The 22570-nt window shown below is 43.2% G+C and overlaps 2 protein-coding genes across 2 annotated transcripts; both read left to right on the top strand.

Moving 5' to 3' along the window:
- The first annotated feature begins 2304 nt into the window (after positions 1 to 2304).
- On the top strand, positions 2305 to 12650 carry galnt4 (polypeptide N-acetylgalactosaminyltransferase 4). The gene is made up of 11 exons (XM_086063283.1): positions 2305 to 2507; positions 4700 to 5097; positions 6534 to 6703; positions 7536 to 7725; positions 8827 to 9012; positions 9121 to 9238; positions 9334 to 9510; positions 10562 to 10693; positions 10826 to 10936; positions 11367 to 11519; positions 11613 to 12650. Exons 2-11 carry the CDS (start codon positions 4727 to 4729, stop codon positions 11742 to 11744), a joined length of 1740 nt encoding a protein of 579 aa, XP_085919409.1. The 5' UTR covers positions 2305 to 2507; positions 4700 to 4726; the 3' UTR covers positions 11745 to 12650.
- A 1031-nt stretch (positions 12651 to 13681) lies between these two features.
- Positions 13682 to 22093, top strand: galnt12 (UDP-N-acetyl-alpha-D-galactosamine:polypeptide N-acetylgalactosaminyltransferase 12). Its single transcript, XM_086063401.1, has 10 exons — positions 13682 to 14351; positions 15306 to 15475; positions 15869 to 16058; positions 16143 to 16328; positions 17227 to 17344; positions 17467 to 17643; positions 18528 to 18659; positions 18762 to 18863; positions 19298 to 19447; positions 19926 to 22093. The coding sequence occupies exons 1-10, from the start codon at positions 14017 to 14019 to the stop codon at positions 20067 to 20069; spliced, it is 1704 nt and encodes a 567-aa protein (XP_085919527.1). The 5' UTR covers positions 13682 to 14016; the 3' UTR covers positions 20070 to 22093.
- The last annotated feature ends 477 nt before the right edge of the window (positions 22094 to 22570 follow it).

Genomic DNA, 22570 nt, shown 5'->3' with positions numbered 1-22570 from the left:
GTGGAGACACGTTTGTTGTTTTTTTCTGGTGAAAGAGGAGAGGAAACTCAAAATGTTATAAAACGCCCAGTGAAAATATTCGGCCAGCAGTGAACGTGTTAAAAACGATCGCGTTTGTCCTCGCGGTCTAAAATCACCATAGCAACGCTCTGACTTGTCTTAGCGATGACGTGTTTGTAAACAAAGCCACTAGATGGGGCTCTCTTTGCACTTTTTTGCTCCCAACTTTTTCTGGCTCGTACTTTGGAACCGTCAACCACACACACACACACAAGGACAGCCCGAGCAACAACAACACAGACGAACAAAAACGCTGCAAACCTGTGAAAGAACCCTTCAAGGAACTTCTTTGGCACTGGACGCCCGAGGAATGAGGTCAGCGCTGGGGGGTGGGGGGGGGGGGGAGAGGAGGGTAAGAAGAAAGAGGGGGGGGGGAGACATTGGCGTGAGACCAGAGAGTGCAGGTGTCCGCCTAACAACAACAGGCCACGACAGAGGAACTCGGTCCGGCCTGAGCAGGACCTCGACTCTCTGGGAGACGCAAAGCAAACACGCACACGCATCAAGACTGTTCATATGTGCGTGTTACATTGTTTATTCATGAAGCACACAAAAGACATCCTCCAGTCCGCCTCCAGACAACCGAAAAGATCTTTTCAGCGAAAAGAAGCAACGTGACGTCACGCTCAATCGCCTTAAAAGGGTGTGAAATGGCAAGACAAATTGATGATGTTTTATATTACCCGTTGAAATGTTTAATCTTAAAAAACTGTCAGCACATGCTCAACCTAAAAAAAAAAAATCCCCAAGAAGAAAATGTGTTCTATTATTTCTATTTAAAATAAAATAAGCTGTATTTTTTTCCTAGATAATTTTTTTTATTTTAAAGAAAAAGATCAGAATCTTAAAAGAATAATATTATATTTAGTGTTATAAGAATGAAGTCATATTTTAAGAATTTGTCAAATATGTTTTTTAAGTAGGCCCAATATTTTTCCAGAAAAAAATGTCATAATCTTAGGAAAACTTTTGCAAAAGGGGTGGGGTGGGGGTAGGAATAAATATGTTTGTTTAATTTATCAGGGGAAAAAGTGTCATCTCTTAAAAAGAAAAAGTACATTTTCAAGGGGGGAAAAAATTGCATTCCCCATAAATATTTTCCGGGGGGAAAAAGAAAGAAGCTGATTTTTTTTTTAAATTAAATTAGTGTGTATATATATATATATATATATATATATAAAGCTGTAAACTTACACAGTAGAAAAAGTCTTTTGTCGTATCTTTTACAGAATCGTTTATAAGAAAATCTCAATTGTTTGTTCTTAACTACAATCTCTTTGAATCCTTGGAGATAAAGGTACAAAGGTAAGCCAGATCATAAAAACGCACCTTCACAATAGTAATAGACAACGATGATGCAATCCAAGTGTGGAATAGTTGTGTGTCATATGCCGCCAATGGACTAAATTGAATAAAACAGAACAATGATTTCCAAACAGCGTGTTAAAGAGATCATCAGGTGTGCATGATAAATAAGCAATCAAACTTGCAAAAATATATTTATTGATAGATAATGGTCACCTATCTTTAATAGTGACGTGTAGTGACAGTCAATTGGCTTCCACTAGATGGCAGAAGGTCCATAATTAACCTGTGTTTCCACTTTTTTGTGCCAATTTTGTGAAAAAGTGCCTGACATTTTTTCGATTGTAAAATATGTAACCTTGCCTGCAAGATGAATTCTCGCGTGATTTGTGAGTTCACAAATGTGGAGAACTCCTTTGGGTGCGTCACATTAATAATCTGGCCAGGTTATAAAATATGTGCTGTGGTTCAAAAAAAGTTGGGAAACACGGACCTCGTCACCTGTTTAATTGTTATTACTTATTTATGGCATTGACCCCATTTTGAAAGCTAAAAATGAGACAAATGTTTTATTTTGAGTCCGCACTTGAAACTCTTCTCGAACTGTCGTTTAGTCTTATTTTACGGGTTAAAAAAAAGTTGTCAAACGTCAGCAGGTTAGCTTTTTTTTCTTTTTTTCCCCCCAGGTCTATGTCAAGCTAAAGTGACAGCAAGCTCCGGAAATGACGTCAGGAAGTACTGCACTTTTATTTTATTTGCTACCATTTTCTGATAAACGCCGAACAGATAAAGATCTATAAATTGTTCATTTTAAAACCATAGTCAATAAAAGAGTTTCGTCATTCAACGTAAGACTCAATGAGAACGACTTACACAAAAATCTAAGCAAAAACAAGACCTTTTTTTTTTTTTAAACGTCATTTATTTTGACACTCTGCAGCGGAACTGCTTGGATGGCGTTTTCTGTTCAGACGCCGGCTATCACAGCGAGTAAGTAACGTAACGTGGGAGCAGCGGTAGGATGTAGGCGACGTCTGCTGACATCTGCACGCCAGCGGTTTCTTTCTCCCGGAGGACAGCAAAGAACAACCGCGACGGCCTCGGAAGGACGCCCGGACTCATGTGACTGACTTGTGGCCGAGGTAGGCGACGTCGACACGTTTGTCTTTCCGAAGAAACCCTTTCGTTTCCTCCCTCCTCGAGCAGAGGTGCTCAAAGTACTCTGCAGAAAGTTTGAAAATGCAAATAAAAAAATACTCTAGCAAAAGTACAAGTAGTGATTCGAATTGTTTACTTGAGTGAAAGCTAAAAAGTACAGACTCTGAAATGTACGAAGTACAAAAAGTTAAATCACTTTAAAAAAATCTGTCAAATAAAATCACGTGTATCTATTTTTTTTTTAAACACAAAATAGTTTACAGTGTTGTACTTCTTTCACTAATTAGTATGTTGCTTGTAAATGACTAACCTAAAATGTTAAATGTTTGGGGGGGGGGTAATACACTGAACACACGTTCGATTTTTATTAAATAATTGACAGACAAACTGGTGTTTTTTAGACTTTGCCACAAATTATTCTTAGCACGCACGTCCAAAAAAATTATCCTAAATTAGGCCATAGATTGGGAATATCTTGCTTCTCCGAATATGTTCAAGACCCTTAAAATGAATTCTGAGTTTTGTTTTGAAATACACACCTTTAAAAATAATTGCTGAAAACATGCAAAGACTTATGCAGTACTGACTAGCGGTGATATCGTGTCAAGCACTTTTTGGGGCGTGGCTAAAACAGTGCACAGTGATGCATTTCAGGGTCATGTATGGCGCTACGCCTTTGTTGGCGTTCTGTTGGCTCGCAAGCTAGCAGGTGGTTGCGAGTGGCCGTTTTTTTTTTTTTTTTAAAGACGTACCAAAGGTCTGCTGAGTTTGTCAATCTAAATATCATCAGCTGTAGAATAGACTTTCAAGTTGAGCTACAGGTTTAGATCCTGAATACGTTTAAGAAATGCACACAAGCAAACATGGTGAAGCAGCATTTAGCTGTTATGCTGCACACAAATGGAATACGCTGCCAACAGAAGTGAAGTCAGCCCCATTTGTATATGCTCTTAAACCCAGGCAAAAAATAAATAAATAAATTATACATATATATGCTTTAAAAATAAATTTTCCTAAATTTTGTCTTGCATTGTACTTGGTTTTAGTAATTTTAGTAAGCTACTTTTTCTTTACTTTGTTTTTTAAAAATGTATTTTGTTTGTAAATGCTTCTAAACATTGTACTTTAATGATGTGAAGCACATTGAGTATGAAATGCGCTATATAAATAAAGCTACCTTGCCCTACTAAATTTCTTACTTTGGTGCGCTAAAGAAGTTGCAGCGACTCAGCGAGAAACCGGAGTGCGGCAGCAAAGTGGACACTGTGGAACGTAATACTGGGTATCGCGTAGTGGTTCAAAAAACTCCACGAGTCGCCAGTTACGAGCCAGAAAGTGAGAAAACACAACAGCAGGCTACGCTAACGCTAGCATGCACATTTCAATCCGCCCGACGAATGAGCGACTCGCAAGCGCTCGTGGTATCTGCTCAACATCAGAGCGCTTGTTTCTTGAAATATTATTTTTGGAACGTTCACCACTAATTGAAAGTTGGAGAGCGAGGGAAGGATTTAAAATGCATGTCAAGTCCTGACATTGGCTGGGAGCTATTGGATTGGTGTGATGGACGGCCACTAATCAAAGGGCCTTTTTGTCCTCTGGCGTCTCCGTTTTGTAACCTCGAGACGCCCCGAGCTCCCTGGCGCGGGTCCAACATGGCCTTCTTCCTGTGGAAAGCACACTTTCCTACCAATAATCTGCCAAGCACCAGATACTGTCACATCTCACGCTACGATACGGAGAAAAATGCTAATAATGGCCATAAAAGGAATTAAGAGATTATTTTTAGGATTAAGTTTATTCTTTTTTCCACGTTAAGCACAAGCTATTTGATTTGTAAACAAACATGAAAATGTTTTCTACTTTAGTTAAGTTAAAATAATTGAATGTTAGCATTCTTTTTCTGTTTGAATTCTCCATAGTAAATCACAGACCCGTGGGCTACTCATGTGTCCATGGGGCTAACTAGTACCCGCGGGCACCATTTTTATTAATGAATTTATTTTCATGACACGTCTGCAGTGTTTCTTTCGTATTGCTCCCTGGCTCCCCCTCTTTGGTGTGTCACTGCTCACCCCTCCCTTTTAAAAATGAATTGGAGGCAATGAACTGGTTTACTCAACTCTGGGAGCAGCAATCTCGCTTTTCCTCACTCAACTTTGGATGTTTCTGGCAGGATTTCCTCTCCCCGGAGCCGGCTGCCATGAGGGGGCGCTGCTCACACAAACTGGGCGTGCTCGCCAAGGCCTTCTTCCTGCTGTGGCTGCTGTGGCTGGCGTATCTCCTTCTCGTCCTCTCGCCCTCCGCATCGTCGTCCTCCGGCGACGCGCTCCAGCCGGAGCGTCGGAAAGTCGACGGAGCCGGGCCGGACGTGGCCAAGCTGGCCGAGCCCGTCGACGCCAAGCCGCCGGCGGACGACAACGCCCCGGGGGAGTGGGGTCGGGCGGCCAACCTCAATCTGAGTCCGGAGGAGAAGACGGCGGCGCAGGACAGCGTGGAGCGCTACGCCATCAACATCTTTGTTAGCGACAAGATTTCCCTCCACAGACACATCAAAGACAACAGGATGCCCGAGTGAGTGCTCGTCTCAATGCGTTCGTTGCCTGATTTTGATATGTCATGTGATGTATAAAAAAAACCAAAAAAAAAACTTTTTAAATTCTGAACACTGACAAATGATGATTTACTGATGTGTCAATATACTTCAGTATAGCACCAACTAGTGGCGAGGAGGACTCCACGAGTACCTGATACCTTAAAATTGGGAAATGTAATTTAATTTAATTCACTTTATTTATTAAGTTTATTGGTTTTTAATGATTGTCATAAAAGTAATTATTTTTAATACATGAAAAAATAGTTTTAAGTCAAAGCAAGAATCATGATTTTAAACATTGCATGACCAAAATTGTGGTTATTTTTTATTTATTTATTTATAGAAAAATATGTATTTATTTTTGTACTTTTAAAGTCTTAGTCAGAAGCCTAATCATTTTACAAAAATGGCAATTAAATGTTTAATTTTCATTTATTTTATTTTAGATTTGCCTTTTAAGTCAAAAACCAGAAGTGCTTTGAGTTTAAAGATGACCTGACCAATTTGGTCATGAAAACATTAAGTCAAATTTGTAGTATTACTTAAAATCAGAGGGGGCAAACCCAGGTCCAGAAAATGAAAACCCTGCCACAGTTCGGCCCCAGGTGCTAGCTAGCGAGCTCCCTAGCTAGCTCCCCAGGTGCTCGGTTACCTGCTAGAGAGCTAGCTAGCTCGCACCTGGGGCCGAACTGTGGCAGGGTTTTCATTTTCTGGACCTGGATTTGCCACCTCTGCTTAGAATATAATAGTCAATTTTAAGGTATGTAGTTTTTAAATCAAACCAAGAAATGCATTGATTTGCCCGAAAATGTGTATTAATATGTATTTAATGAAAACACTTAATTTTGTGAACACTTTGTTAGGTGCGCTTGTTGTTTTTATCCCGCTTATCCAAGCAAGAATCCATTTTATTTGAAGTGCATTCATCATCTTTACGACGCCACGGCAGAACAAGAACACTATTGTTTGCTATTTGAATCATATCCGATCCTCGCGATATTTGACTCCTAATGTAAACATGTTGAGTCCATTTTGTCCTTGTCCGTAGTCTTCAAGTTGAACCTGATTTTCAGGTCTTGCCGCCGTGCTACCAGATTAAGAACTGAGTTTGATAACGAAGGTATCTGAGCTCCTTTTGTGTTCTATCGTGCCCCCCTCCCCTCCCCTCCCCTCCCCTCCCCTCCCCTCCCCTCCCCTCCCCTCCCCTCCCCTCCCCTTCCTATAAATCAACTTGTTTGATTGCATCATTTCGAGCACTGGCGCGGTATGCCGCTCCGTACCGCCTGCTTTATGACTTCACCTAATGGCCGCCATCTGGATGCAACGCAGGACGGCGTGCAAATGCTTTGGAACATATCATGGCTGTCGTGCGGAATCCTCGCATCTCTGAAAACGGCAACGTGTCATACCTCAGGTGCCGCAGCAAGCAGTTCGACTACCGCCATTTGCCCACCACCTCCGTCGTCATCGCCTTCTACAACGAGGCCTGGTCCACGCTGCTCAGGACCGTCCACAGCGTCCTGGAGAGCACGCCCAAAATCGTGCTCAAGGAAGTGATCCTGGTCGATGATTACAGCGACAGAGGTGGGACGCCGAGGAGGAAATAATCGCTGTTTGCTAAGTGTCCAAAAGCCAAACATAAGCCAGAGAAATCAACAGACACGCCACTTGACTTGTTTTGTACTTCAAAAAAAGTCTACATAAGGTTTTCTAAGCTACAGGTTGGTCCTTATAGTCATTTGAATCTGTCAACAACCAAATCAACATTGCCTGCTCCAAATTGTTACATCTATAAAATTGTGCTTTGCTGTTGTTAGCTCCAAATGCTAACGCGGAGCACTAAAAACTAGCAGTTGTGCACAAAGACATTTGGATTACTCATAAAATCAACTCCAGTGTGAGCAATGTACTTATGTTATCTGTAAAATGATGTTAGCTAAAAATGCTAACGTTGTGGTTCTAAAATGAGGCCTAGCTAAACAGCGTTCTGTGGCAACGCTAAGCTAATCGAGACTAGCCCCTCGCCATCTTATTTTTCCTTTTTTAAGTATCATTGTCATCCATTCTTTTCATCATTTCATTTGATATTTAAGGATTAATCGGTCACATTAGGTTAGCATTTTGTCTGTGAATTTGCTGAGCTGCGGTTTCGCTCCGTTTGAATTTGGAACAAAAAAAAACAGCATTTGTAATTCAAATACATTCAAAATATAATCCTAACTGGAAAAGGCAGAAACAAAGTTACGATGTGTTGACATGTTGGTATTTGGTAAGAAGTGATTAAATTGTCTAATTATGGTAATAAATGCAAATAAAACACACACACATCAAATATTGTAAATGCCCTAAATAAGACTATATTACATATTTAAACGGCCTACTGTCGCATAAATTAAGTTTTTTCCTTCTTCTTAAGACTACCTAAAAACGCGCCTGGCCGAATACCTGAGCGACCTGCAGCGCGTCCGCCTCATCCGCACCACGAAGCGCGAGGGCCTGGTCCGAGCCCGTCTCATCGGCGCCAGCTACTCCACCGGTGACGTGCTCACCTTCCTGGACTGCCACTGCGAGTGCGTCCCCGGCTGGATCGAACCCCTGCTGGAGAGGTACGTCCAATTGGACCGCTTCAAACGGTGGCTAGCAGCAAATAGTGAACCCTTTTTCAATGAGTCTCTTTTTGACACTGTCACAGTTTGTATATTTAATAGAAAAGTAAGAAAAACTGATTTTGAATCGACAAACAATTGGGTCAAAAGTAACCCAATTATGGATCAAAAATAGACCGATCCACTTTATGGGTCAATTTGACACCAATTTTCTGGGTCGTTTTATACAAAATGACCCAAGTGAAGGATCTGACCAATATTTACGAGTTGTTTTACGTTGAAAAAAACAATTTCTTGACTCAAAGTTGGCCCAAGTCGAGGATCGGTCCATTTTTGACCCAACTGTTTTTAGACTGTATAATCTAATAATTGTTTTGAGTGATTTCACTTCAAATTGTCCAAATCCTCTGATTTCGGCCCCTTAACAGTAATTATGCTCTGATTTTTGTAGTCCTTCACTAAATCACTAAATATTACAAAATAAACAGCAATAATTGGTTAATAAACAATAATTGCGAAAAATGGCATTGTAATATACTTAACTCTTTGCTCCCAAAAATGTATTCAAAGTTCAATTTTAAATATTGCAATGGTCCCAAAAACGTATTTATACGTTTTTTAATGTTTTTTTTTTTTTATGCTTGAGCATACGGAAGGCTTTGATGCAGCCTCTGACCTGAAGAGGTCGCTTAAAGCAATGGGAGTTATTTATAGCAGAGTATAAGAGATCAACCAGGGCCAGGTTGCAACAAGCTCTTTTTGCCAGTGTTTTCAACAAGTTTGTGAATAATGAGAAAAACTTAGCTATGTTCTAATGCTAATTGCTGCAAAACGGAAACAGATACAAATATACTTTTTTTTTTCCCCGATAAAAGAAGAGACTCTAATCTTTCTTTTGGTAGGTTCCATGTTTTTATAGCAATAGAACAGAATATTCAGTCCAAATCCAGTAAAACAGCCGGGAGCAAAGGGGGTTGCTTCAGTGAAAATGTCTGCCAGTGAACGAGTTCAACACAATAATAATTGAGTGAAATCCCAACTCGCGTAATGTCGCTCAGGCACGCCGTTCGTCTCTCACTCCTCATTTTGATTCTTTCCAAGGATCGGCCAGAACTCCAGCACCATCGTGTGCCCCGTCATCGACACCATCGACTGGAACACCTTTGAGTTTTACATGCAGCCGGAAGAGCCGATGATCGGGGGCTTCGACTGGAGGCTCACCTTCCAGTGGCACGCCGTGCCCCAGCAAGAACGCCAGCGCCGCAAGTCACGCATACAACCTCTCAGGTGACTTGTCCAACGCCGTCTTGTGACATTTCTTATGAAGGGCGGCGGAAATGAGTCGGATCTCATACAAAATCATGTGAAATGAGCATTTTACCTCTTGTCCGTTAGGTCCCCAACGATGGCGGGCGGCTTGTTTGCAGTCAGCAAGGCTTACTTCCAGCACCTGGGCACGTACGACACGGGAATGGAGGTGTGGGGCGGCGAGAACCTGGAGCTCTCCTTTCGGGTCAGCGCCGCCCGGCAACCGGCGCTTGCGGCCGCTCGCCGCTCGCCGCGCGGTCGCTCGTTTATTGAGGCTGTGGCGTGCGCGTGGTCCCGCAGGTGTGGCAGTGCGGCGGCGGCCTGGAGATCCACCCGTGCTCCCACGTGGGCCACGTCTTCCCCAAGAAGGCGCCGTACGCTCGGCCCAACTTCCTGCAGAACACGGTGCGGGCGGCCGAGGTGTGGATGGACGACTACAAGCAGCACTTCTACAAAAGGAACCCGCCTGCCAAAAAGGTGCGCCAGCGCCAGCGCCAGCGTGGACAGAAACGTTTCAAACAGACGCCCCGCCTCCTCAAATGGGAGATAAATGATCAATCTTAAGAACATTGTACAATGAAATCCATATTTCAGTCTAGAAAGGATGTAGAGAAAATCTTGTCAAGACTCGTACGACCACGTTGGAATCTAAGGAGGGAAAAGAACATTTGGTGGAAAAAAATTATGAATATTAAAAAATAAGTAGGAAAAATTGAAGACAAAAGTCATCAGATCCGTTTGGAATCTCAACTAGGAAAAGAAAAAAAGGAAATCCAATAATATGCACAAAAATGTGCAACTAAAACACCCAAATAAATGTCATAAAATAAAATTGTATATTTGTTTTTTCATTGAAATCAAAAGTCATCAGGTCAGATTGGAATCTAAAGAGGTCAAATAATTGCTATAATAAATAAAAAAAAATAAAAAAATTAGAAAATATGAATAATAAGAAATACATGTAAGAATTCAATATTTTTTAGAATAAATAATAAATTCGTGCCAAAGCTCATTATCAAACAGGTAAAAGAACATTCTTAATCAAATAATAATGACATGAATAAATACATTACAAAAACATAACGGAATAAAAAAAAACCTTCTCAGATCATCTTGGAATTTTAAAAGGTAAAAGAAACGTTTTGTTTAAAAAGAATTCCTTTGCTGTCTAAAAAAAACAACATTTCAGTCATTCATTCACAAATTTCCCAGAATGAATGAATCATAAACGAAAGCTGAGCTCGTTAGTCGCGCTTCTGCTCCGAAGCACGAGCGTATGCGGCCGAGCGCAAAAAGGGTGCAGTTCCGCAAATCAACCAAGGTAACATTCCAGGTGCGTGTGAAAACGTTGACAAGGTGAATGAATAGCACGTCCACGCCTTTGCAAACACGTCCAAGGTCAATATTTACATTAGCTTGTAGCACCAGTCGCTAACGATTCAGCTTCATTTCTATTTCAATGCATCACAAGTTGCAGTTTTTTTTTTTTTTAATTGATGATGATGATATATTTTTCGGGACCCGTCAGGAGAAGTACGGCGACATTTCCGAGCGCTTGCAGCTGAGAGAGCGGCTGCGGTGCAAGTCTTTCCGGTGGTACCTGACCCACATCTACCCGGACCTGCACGTACCCGAGGACAGGGAAGGCTGGCACGGAGCTGTGAGCGGCCGATTGATTCATTTTTTTTTTCAATATGTTGTCTTGCAAGACTTAACGATGCGTCTCGCGTAAGCAACTTGTTGTCGTGGAAAAGTCAACGCAATTTTCATGGATTGTCGTGTTGCAATAAAGGTGCGCAGTTTGGGAATCCACTCGGAGTGCCTGGACTACAACGCCCCGGATCACAACCCCACCGACTCGTACCTGTCGCTGTTCGGCTGTCACGGCCAGGGAGGCAACCAGGTGACGCATTTTACCTCAGCCAAGGCCGCACCAGATGCTTGGATTGTGATAAAGTCAGTTAGCTGGTTTGAGGGGGGAAATTTGACAACATTTGATTGTTGCATTTATTTCATTTCGTTGAGTCAAATGTATTGATTCGTTTTACAATTCATGTATCTCATGAAAATAAGTCGTTTTTTTATTGTAAGTAACAAATGAGGAAAATAAAGTAATGTACATATTCTTTATCCTCTGCAAAAAAAGGACTCATATAACTGCAGTTTATTGAGCAAAAATGTTGTGAATTCTTGATCCTATGATTGTATATTTTTGTACATGACAATACTTTTTTTCTTATTTAAAAATATCCCACATTTTTGGTGGTGTTTTGATTGGCTGGCGCGGCTTAATTTCCTAAAGTGTCTGACAGTTACTCGCCTCTGTGTCCCAGTACTTTGAGTACACGTCCCGCAAGGAAATCCGCTTCAACTCGGTGACGGAGCTGTGCGCCGAGGTTGCCGAGGGACAGCCGGCCATTAGTGTGAGGCACTGCCCCGGCGACCGGGACGTCACGCCGGCGACCATTGTGTGGCAATTCCGAGACGTAAGTGACGGTCACGTTACGACAATGGTCTATTTCTCTCTTGATCTCTCATTGTGCCTTTTTTTTTTTTTTTTTTTCCCCGCCTCCCACCAGGACAAAAGCATCTACCACCCTCAGTCGGACAAGTGCATCACGGCCTACCGCACTAACGAGGGCCGCGCCGACGTCCGGATGAGGCCCTGTGACCCGCTCGATCAAAACCAGCAGTGGAAGTTTGAGTGGTAGACGCCGGAACCTCGCTTCTCTCTCTCTCTCTCTCTCTCTCTCTCTCTCTCTCTCTCTCTCTCTCTCTCTCTCTCTCTCTCTCTCTCTCTCTCTCTCTCTCTCTCTCTCTCTCTCTCTCTCTCTCTCTCTCTCTCTCTCTCTCTCTCTCTCGCTCGCTCGCTCGCTCGCTCGCTCTTCCTTAGCCATGGTGTAGCATGGAAGTGCCTCTGGAAAAGTGCCTGCCTGCGCCACTCCAAACCAGTAGGGGGGGCCATCTGAGGCAAAACGTGGCTTCCAGTGTGGCCACTGAGAAAATGTTCTGCCCATGAATAGTTCAAGTCCGCATATATAATTGCCGGCCGTTATAAATGCATTGGGAGGAGAAGAAAAATGTGCCAGGGGGGGGATATTTAATTATATATTTTAATTTAACGGCTCCGCCCCCTCCTAATAAAGACGCTGACAAAAAAATACTGAGGTGATGGAGGCCAGCGGCTGCTTCCTAACGTCACCTGAGAGGAAGCGGGAACACTGGCGTCCTGGACGCATGGCGACCAAACAACACTTTTAACGCCAATAAGTGCAATTTTTCCCGATGAGAATCATCCGCACTCAATCAGTGCCTTTTTGATATGATAGGATGTTGTCCTAACGCCTTTGAGATTTCATGCATTTCAAATGTGATTAATACAACGAAGACATGACTGTTGGATGACTTTAGTTGCTGTTTGACTTTAAACTCGCCTCTGCTGGATGTGTTCATGTCTGACTACTTGAAGTGGATAAAAAAAAATGGAGGTTTTGCTTCATCTCTGGAATATTGTTAACAGGTTTGAAGGATAAAGTTGATGTAAGCACTCTTGAAACTACTGATGCAGGGATTACTTGATCTGAAGGGAAATAATTAAAAACGTTTAATGATTGCAATTGTTATTTGTCTTGTCTATTTTGTACTTTTTAACTCACGTTGAAAGGACGCCCTCTAGTGGCAAATAACAAGTGACGCGTCGAGATCAATTTTTGTTATATTATTTGAATTTTGAATAATAGCTTTATTACTGGGTTTAAATTCTGCATTCCTGGCCGGGTGGTCATTTCTGATATATATATATATTTAAATGTTAGCCATATATATATATATATATATATATATATATATGGCTAACATTTAAATAATAATTTCATCAAATTAATATAAAATGTGAGGTGATGATACATTAAAAATGCAATACAGTGTTTCACAAATATGAAGCCGCTATTAAAAAATAGATTTACACAGTTGAGTCAGATTATTTGAACCCATAAAAACCTGCAATTTTTTTTTGATCAGCAGTACTATTAATAATGAACAAAATATCAATCAACTTTTATGACTTAATCAAAATGTAAGAAAATGGATTTGACGGCTGTTTTGTTTTCAAATACACGCACTAAAAACACATAAAAATTATAACATATATACATTTATTTTTAAAAAAAGTGATTTGAATTCATGTTTTGAAAGGGGACGAACGCTCATCAAGTGACGGAAATCAACAATTCTGCTTTCCCGGGCTCTGCTTCAAAATAAATCCTAAACAAATGATGACAAATTCATAAAAAAAACTAACAAAAATAAAATAAACTTAAGGATGTAAAAAAAAACAAAAGAAAACCTGATGACTAAAACACAACATTTGTGAAATTAGAAGCGGACATTGTAAAATGTAAACAGTTGGTTAGGGTTATTTCACTTTTATTCCTTGATTAACCCAAGGTGTGAAAACTAAATAAAACTCATTTTATGATTAACACCTACGAACAAAATAACAGACAACTTGTATTAGGTAAGGAAAATCTTTAAAACCCCCAAAAACCAACACAAACAACGAGTGTTTTATTGCGAAATACAGGCGGAAAAGAAGCTCGTCGACATCCGGCACTGCCTACAATCGCGTCCTTTACTAAATCTCAGGCCAAAGTTAGTATTGACCTAGATGGATTTATTTACTCGTGCTAAATCACCAACCTGGGCAGCTAATCTGGGTAAATAATTAATCCACGTCGGCTAATCCATTTATATGCGTCTCGTCGGAATGAATGGAGTCACGGAGAAGGTGAGCGAGGAGGAAAAAGGAGGAGTAAAAGGAAAAGGAGGAGTAAAAGCGCCGCCGATGAAGCCGCTTGAAATGTTTTGGCGGCGAGCCACTGAAAAGTGACTTTAAGAGTAGACGGAGGACGCTCGCGGGCGACAGCCGTAGGTGCGAACGCCTCGCGCGGCTGACGGCGACCAGGAAGAAGGCGACGGACGAACATGGCCTTCTGTCGACGGAAGCGACTCAAACTTTTTCTCGGCGGCGCCGCCTTGTTGGCTTGTCTTTTGGTCTACTTTGGCGACTTCGGAGAGGTCGCCCTTGCCGACGCGGGCGAGCCGAACCCGCCGGACCCGCCGGACCCGAAGAGGCCGGTGTACGAGAAGCCCCCGGAAGACCCGAACGCCCCCGGGGCGCTGGGCAGCGCCGTGGAGTTGACGCTGAGCGACGACGAGAAGCTCAAGCAGGAAGAGAGCATCTCCAAGCATCAGATCAACATCTACGTCAGCGACAAGATCTCACTGCACCGACGCCTGCCCGAGAGGTGGAACCCGCTGTAAGTAACTTTTTATGGAAACCATGCACAGTCGAGAATTCACCTGGAAAACCTGTCCTCGTTTGTAGGTGGCTAAACACTGACAGTCAAGCATTCGCACCGAAACTGGTTTGTCCTTTGGTGTGATGAGAGTCACGTGACGCCACACATTCTGACAGCTGCATTTTTCAACAACGCAAATGTCAAAAATCGTGACCCTGAATGGAAGCCAAAGCATTCTTTGAAACTCTTGACTTCTTTTAAAACCCGAGGTCGCACATTCCGACAGCTGCGTTTTTTTCAACACAATTTTCCAACAGCTGTCAAAAATCGTGACCATGAATGGAATGGTAAACGGGCTGAGCTTATGTAGCGCCTTCGACACCATAGGGAGGAAATGAGGGTTAAGTGCCTTGCTCAAGGACACTTCAACATGGTCACCAGGACTGAGGATCGATCCCAAAACCTTTGCATTGGGAGACGCCACCAAACCCACCTTTGAATGCCTGACTCCTTTTAAATCTGAAGTTAAACATTCTGACAGCTGATTTTTTTTTAAAAAACCTAATTTGGATCATACCACTGTTAAAAATCGGAACTCTGTGTGTTGAAGCCAAACCCCAGCCCTTTGAAACCCTACTCTGAAACCCCGACTCCTATGAAACCCAAGGTCACACATTCTGACAGCTAAATTGTTCAACTCCGATTTGGGACGCTCTTTGGAGAATCAAGCCTTCACACCGAAACGTCCCCATTTTGCTGTTGTGTGAATGCTGAGTCGAGCTTTCGCGCCAAAATGTGTCCTTTTATTTGTGTGGTTGCTGTAATGACAAGTCGAGCATTCATTTTATTGTATCGACTTTAATTTTTCTGAGTGACTGTAGATCTTGCTCTATTACATGATGACATTGTTTTGTCTTTCTTTATGTTTTGACACTTTCGAAACCCTCAATCCATCTCGTTGCGCCACCGCAGCTGCCGAGACGTGCGCTACGATTACGGCGCGTTGCCGAGCGCGTCGGTGGTGATCGCCTTCTACAACGAGGCCTGGTCCACGCTGCTGCGGACGGTCCACAGCGTGCTGGAGACGTCGCCCGACATGCTGCTCAAGGAGCTGATCCTCGTCGACGACTTCAGCGATCGAGGTGAGGCGTTTCGACGGCGCGTCGCGGCGTTCCGTCAACCGGCCGACCGGGAGCCCTCGGGGCCCTGTTGCGCAAGCGCCGCCGTTTAGATCACAAAGGTTAACACGAACGGGGCAAATTGCAGCTGTCTGTCGCTGACGTGCTGAACAAAACAAGTTGCTCAGGACTCGTCAGATCCTCCAATTATTTGCATGCCGTCACGGGCGTGTCGTGCGTTTGTTCTATTTCAGTCCGAAAAACAAGAAAATGCAGTTGGGGTGAACATCGCAACTTACTGTAAATAGTGTTCAAGTCGGGCGGAACGGTTTTGAAAACAAATCTAATTTTAACCCCCTTAATTTGTTTAAAAAAAAAAAATTCTATATCTTTCTTCCTTCTGTTTATTTCCTGAAGATCACCTGAAAGAGCCGTTGGAGAAGCACCTGTTCGGCTTGCGCAAGGTGCGTCTGATCCGGGCCACCAAGCGGGAGGGTCTGGTTCGAGCCCGCCTGCTGGGGGCGTCGGCCAGCACGGGCGACGTTCTGACCTTCCTGGATTGCCACTGCGAGTGCCACCAAGGTTGGCTGGAGCCTCTTCTGCAAAGGTAATGGCCGCCTTTCTCGCCGCCCGCGTTCGAGCCGTCCGCCATCGCGCCGCACGGCGCGTAAGCAACTCTCGTACCCGCCAGGATCAAGGAGAAGCCCACGGCCGTGGTGTGTCCCGTCATCGACTCCATCAACTGGAGGAACTTCGAATATTTGGGCAACGCCGGCGAGCCTCAGATTGGCGGCTTCAACTGGGGGATGGTCTTCACGTGGCACGTCGTGCCAGAGCACGAGAGGAAACAACGCCGTTCGCCCATCGACGTCATCAGGTACGCCTCGGACAGACAAAAAAAAAAGGCGGGAAATGCCGTCCTTAGCAGGCCACTAGGCGGCTTCACGCGGAGATCCTGCCAAAATGATTGCGTCAGAAGCCAAGCGGGATGAAACTGATGCCATGGTGGCCTTTCACATGGAGACACTGTGAAATGACAGAAATTGTCAAATGGCCAACTCAAATCCTGTGAAGTGGGTGCTTATTTCATGCAGAGAACCTGCTAAATGAGCACCCCTTTTCCCCAAGATCCTGTTTAACGACCACCTCTTTTACACGGAGATCCTGTGAAATGGCTTCCTCTTCCATACAGAATTCCTATGAAGTCACCGCCTCTTCTATGCATAGGTCGTGTAAATTGGCCACGTTTCACACTAAGACTCCGCAAAAATGACGTCTTTCACACTGAGACACTGTGAAATGGTCACTCCTTTCAAACAGAGAAACTGTAAAACGATTGCCTCTTTCAAGCAGGAATCCTGTCTAATGACCACGTCTTTCACACAAAGACCCTACAACTTGACCGCCGCTTTCATACAGAGATCAAGTTAAAAGTCTCTTTTACAGTCAAGAGCCTATGAAATTGGGTGCCTCTTTCATGCAGCAACCCAGCAAAAATGACCACCTCTTTCACACTAAGACCATGTGAAATGACTGCCCCTTTCACACAGAGATACTGTCTCATGACCACCTCTTCCACACTAAGACCCTGTGAAAGGACTACTACTTTCACACATAGGTCCTTTTCATTGACTGCCCCTTTCCTGCTGAATCCTTGCAAAATGACCACTCCTTTCATACAGAGACACTGCAAAATAACCACCGCAATTTTCCAAAATGATTTTGCCAGCCCTGCTTTAATGTGAACATCAAGAAAAGTATTTTCCCGTTTTCAGGTCTCCCACTATGGCGGGTGGTTTGTTTGCGGTCAGTAAGAACTACTTCGCCCACTTGGGCACGTACGACACGGGCATGGAGGTGTGGGGGGGGGAGAACCTGGAATTCTCCTTCCGGGTAAGAAAACCTTTCCTGCTGCCAAATTTGAATGAAATAGCATGACAAGGATTTAGCTTTTAAAAAAGGAAAAGCGCACTCTATAATGCTGTCATTGTAAAACCGTCAACGACTCCCTTCAGATCTGGCAGTGCGGCGGCAGCCTGGAGGTGCACCCGTGCTCGCACGTGGGCCACGTCTTCCCCAAGGCCGCGCCGTACTCGCGCAAGACGGCGCTGTCCAACAGCGTGCGCGTGGTGGAAGTTTGGCTGGACCAGCACAAGGAGGTCTACTACAACCGCAACCGGCACGCCCGAAACGTGAGTCCGCCGTGAGCTGGCGTCCGCCGCGCCATCGGTGTCGGCGGGTGTCACCTGTCGGGTGTCACCTGTCGGGGCGTCCGTGGTGCAATCAAGCTCGCGCCGCCAGGATCAGGTGACGCGAGCGAGCCTCCTGTTCCGAGTAACGGTAAACAATCGGATGCTTGCGGCTGCCAGAAATCTCCGGCTTAGGTTGCGAGTGCCACAGCAGCTCCAGAAAATCAACACCTCTTTCACACGGAGATCATGCAAATTGACTGACTCTTTCACACGGCGATCCTGTAGAATGGCTGTATCTTTCACATACATATTTTGCAAAATGACCGTACTCACCCAGATTCTGAAATTTAACACTGAGATCTTTAAACCTCTTTTACACAGATATCCTGAAAAATGGATGACTCTTTCACACAAAGAATCCGCAAAATGGCACGCTGAGACCTGACAAATTGACCACCTTTCACACACAGACCTCATGAAAACACACAGAGATACTGTAAAATGACCACCTCTTTCACTCAGAGAAGCTAGTCCTGCGAACCTGCTCTTTCATACAAAGTACAAATGACCAACCTTTTCACGCTGAGATGTTGCAAAATGGTTGCTTCAATACATCAAGATCTTGTAAACTAAACTCTTTCATAGAACTACTGACAAATAAATGAAAACCCTTTTTTTTTTTTTTACACAGAGATCCTGCAAATCTGCTTACACTTTCACACAGAGATCCTGTAAAACGACTGCATCTTTCACAAAATGACGGCCTCTTTTACTTTGAGATTCCGTCCAATGACTACCTCTTTTACGCACAAACCCTGCAAAATTTTCACACAGAGATTCTGCAAAATGAAAGCCTTCCAAAACGAGCGTGTGTTGCCTTTCAGGAGAAGTATGGAGACGTGTCGGCGCGTCGTCAGCTGCGGGAGAACTTGGGCTGCAAAAGCTTCAGGTGGTACCTGGACAACATTTACCCCGAGCTTTACATCCCTGAGGATCGACCGGGATTTTTCGGAATGGTGAGAAACGGGGGCGACTCTCTCTTTTTCGGTTTTGTTTTCATGATGTTGGATTGTAAAAAAAAAAAAGAAAGACGTTTTTTTTCTGTGTTTGTTTATTAGCTGCAAAGTGTGGGCAAGAAGGATTTTTGTTTCGACTACAACCCTCTAGGCGAGAGCAAACAAGTGATTTTGTATCATTGCCATGGATTGGGCCAGAACCAGGTTGGCAACACAACACACTTTTGCAAAACATCATTCTTTGATATTTCAATTGGATTGATTGATTTTTTATTTCCTTTACAATAATAAGTTCTGAGTGTCCCCAAACACAGAATTCAGATTGAAATTTCATTTGTGGAAGATAAATGAAATGAAACGTATCCATCTCAGGGGGCGGCCATTTTCTCACTGAAAATGACATCACAGGTAACGAGGCTCAGGTAACGACCAATCACGGCTCACCTATTTTCTGGGTTTGGTCATGTGACGCTCGTAAGCTGCGCCGTGGTTGCTCGTTAGTACTCGTTACCTGAGCTGGCCCGGCCGGCCCTGTGAAGTCATTTTCCCTTTGACAGCAAGTGAGAAAATGGCCGCCCCCCCCCCCGCCTGAGATGGAAAGATGTTCAAGTACTTGATGACAAGTTCCCGTGCCGCAGTTCTTCGAGTACTCATCGGATGGCGCCATCCATTACAACATGGGCGACTTGTGCGCGGAAGGCGACAACATCAGCACCGACCTGACGGTGCAGATGTGCGGCAAACACAACCAGCCCGTACTCGCGCACCAGGAGTTTCTCCTCAAGGAGGTAAGCATGTGGCATGTTAGCGTTTGGCATGTATGCGGTGGGTAGAAAAAGTCTACACACCCTTCTTCAAATCGTTTTTGTGATGTGAACGAATGACACCGCGATAGGTCAGTACAAAAAAACCCTCCACCCATAAACTCAAGTGGAGGAAAAATAATAATTCTAAAAAGGTGAGGTTGCAAAAGTGTGCACACCCTCTTACAAGTGGGGATGTGGCTGTGTTCACAACTAACCAATCACGTTCAAAATCATGTTAAATGGAAGTCAGCGTACAACCAATGATTTGTTTGTACTTCTATTGAAGTTGTACATATTTATTTATAGGTGACATTAATAGTGAAAAAAGGTTTTGAGATGAGCTTGGTCTTATATATATTTTTTCACATTACAAAAAGATGGCATTTGAACAGGGGTGTGTAGACTTATTCTATCCACCGTATGAATGGTAAAGAGCCAAATGTCTTGTTGTGTCTTGTAGGGCACCTTGCTGCACGTGGCCAGCAACAAGTGCGTGGAAGCGCTGGACAAGATGGCCGACGGCGGACCGGTGCCGGTGCCGGCGCCGGCGCTGCGGCCGTGCTCGGGCAGCCCGTACCAAAAGTGGTTCTTTAAGAGCTTCTAACGGTACCCACATCTTTTTTCTTTTTTTTTTCTTTTCATGACTGCAGCTGAATTTGATGCACCACAACCGGTTGATTTTTGAAGTGGAAATATTTATTTTTATTAGCAGCCTTGTGGATTTGAATGATTTTTTTAATGAAGAGGAAGAGATGAAGAGTATTCAGGGTTTGTCCTGCAGAGGGCGCCCAAGCTCCTCCCTTAGACTTTCATTGGACAAACTGGGGAGCCGCTTGCGCAATTTTCACACTGGAAGGGATTTTTTTTTCTTTTGTTTTCTGGTTTACTTTTCAGGTGTGCAACTTCAAAAGACTGAAAGGAAAGCCATATAAAAAATAATAATCTTTTAGCTCTTTTTTGCTCTCTATTTTTCCACTCATTTTTCCCTTTTCTACATTTTCTTAGTTTTAATTTCTTGTTCAGTTTTTTTTATTTGCCTAATTTCTTCATTGTTTGATCTAACTCTCTATTTTTCTCCCATGTTATTCTTTCTTTCTTTTAAATGTTTTTTTTTGTATTTCCAGTCCTTTTTTAATCTTTTATTTTGAATCATTTTCTGTATGTTTTCCTTATTTTCCATGCTTTTTGTTTTTCTTCCCCCCCATTTTTTTGTGTTTCTGTTTTTTCTACATTAATTTTTTTTTGTTCTTTCTTTTTTTTGCTTTAATGCTTTTATTTTCTCCTATTTAATTATTTTCTTAAATTTTTCTTTCCCAGTCCTTTTGTCTTTTATTTTGGTTCTTTCTCTTAAAAAAAAGCATTTTCCCCTTTTTCTTCATGTTATATATATTTTTTTCAATGTTTTGTCTGTTTTATTTTTTTTCTGGCTTTCTTTCTAAACATCTTTTCCTCTTGAAAAAAAATCTAGCTTTTTTTTCTCCTTCTTTTTATTGTCCCCATTTTAATTCCATTCTTTGTTTTAAATATTTTTAATTTGTTGTTTTCTGGTCCCTCCCACTTGATTGTTTCAATGAAAGCAATATTTTTGTTGCACTTCTAAAATAACGGCCTAATTCATTTTTCCATTTTTTTCTCTCCAGAAAATAGACACAAAAAGAACCAAATGCTGATGATAATATTATTTTTTTGTGTGTGTGTGAAAACATGACATAGGCCATTATTTGAAGAGGGGGCCAATTACTGCGTCATGCACCATCTACAACTCAGGGGCGTGAAAAATCGTGATGACTGTGAAACCATAAAAATGTATCATCTTTTCATTATTTCATGGAGCAAAAAATTGGTAACTCGTTTTGGAATCAAAGAAACAAGCAGATTATTATTATTATTATTATTATTTACTTATCTAACGTCCAACGTTGTGGACATGATAAGCCGAGATTCACCACCTCATCGTGACCCTTCTCAAAAGCCAAGCTAAACTGGAATCCAAAGCGATGCGACGTCGCCACCTACTGGCGTCTATTTGTCATTGCAGTGCTCTGCAACCCCAATCTCGATGATTTCCTCCTTTCCCGGCATCCATTTTGGGCCTCGCCCGCGTGCCTGTTGGCAACGCACGGTCCGGTCCGTCTTGTTGTCGACGAGCAAAAAATGCGGAGCTTCTGAAGTCGCGGTCGCCGGCGTGACGGGACGCCCCCGAGGCGGCGCCGCCGGTCCCGCTGTCAAATGAGGCCGGCGCCGTCTCTGGAGTGCCGCCGCAGCAGATGGCTACCCCAATTCATATTTTTTGTCAAAACGGTTTGTCCTCCTCCAGCACGATATTTGATTGTCGCGATGCATGAAGGATGCGACCCGTAAAGGTGCACGGTGGCTTTTAACGACGTGGAAGGAGATAACGCGAGCGATTTGGATGACCTCCTCGTCGGCGTTCGCCTTCACGGGCCTCGGAGGAACTCGCTGTTCTTTGATCGATGGCGATTGATTGTGAATGTAAAGTCCGCAGCGGCGGTGAGATGAATCGCGGTGGCAGAAATGTTTTTACCACCGAAGCACTCGCAGGAAATGTTTTGATTTGCAGTTTAATTGCTCAGAAAAGTTTTAAATGGCAAAATGATGAAAGTCGCACTCAGGACGGGGGGGGGGGGGGGGAGGGGATTATTTCTTTATAACATTCACATTTTTTATTGAGGATTTCTTCTCTTTTTTTTTTTTTTTTTTTTTTTAGCTGTTAACAAATTACAAATAACTGCTGGAATGTAACGTGTCAGGAACCCTGGTGGCCTTTTTATGCGTTTGCTGTGAAAATGAAAATCTATTTGATGTCTTCTTGGGGCCCGACCAAGATGGAGTTTTGAGGCCGAGTCATTCCCAAAAACGAAACAATAACTACTTTTATAGTCCCTTAATGCATACACATTTTGCAACCCGGAGAGAAATTGGCAAATATTGGCCGTTTTTTTTGGGGGGGTGGGGGGGTCTCGTTGAATATTTGTGTAAAAGAAAAAAAAAAAAACAGCCAATTTTTGCCAATTATAAAAGCGGTAACATTAAGCCAAAGAATCGGTCGGGCCCTCGTCTTTTTGTACTTGGTGTCGGTGCAAT

Source organism: Leptonotus elevatus, chromosome 19 (genome assembly GCF_054856555.1).
Source record: "Leptonotus elevatus isolate MCC_2025b chromosome 19, RoL_Lele_1.0, whole genome shotgun sequence".
NCBI classification, from domain to species: domain Eukaryota; kingdom Metazoa; phylum Chordata; class Actinopteri; order Syngnathiformes; family Syngnathidae; genus Leptonotus; species Leptonotus elevatus.
Note: the sequence above shows the minus strand (reverse complement) of the source record. Positions and strands in the feature narration are given on the sequence as shown.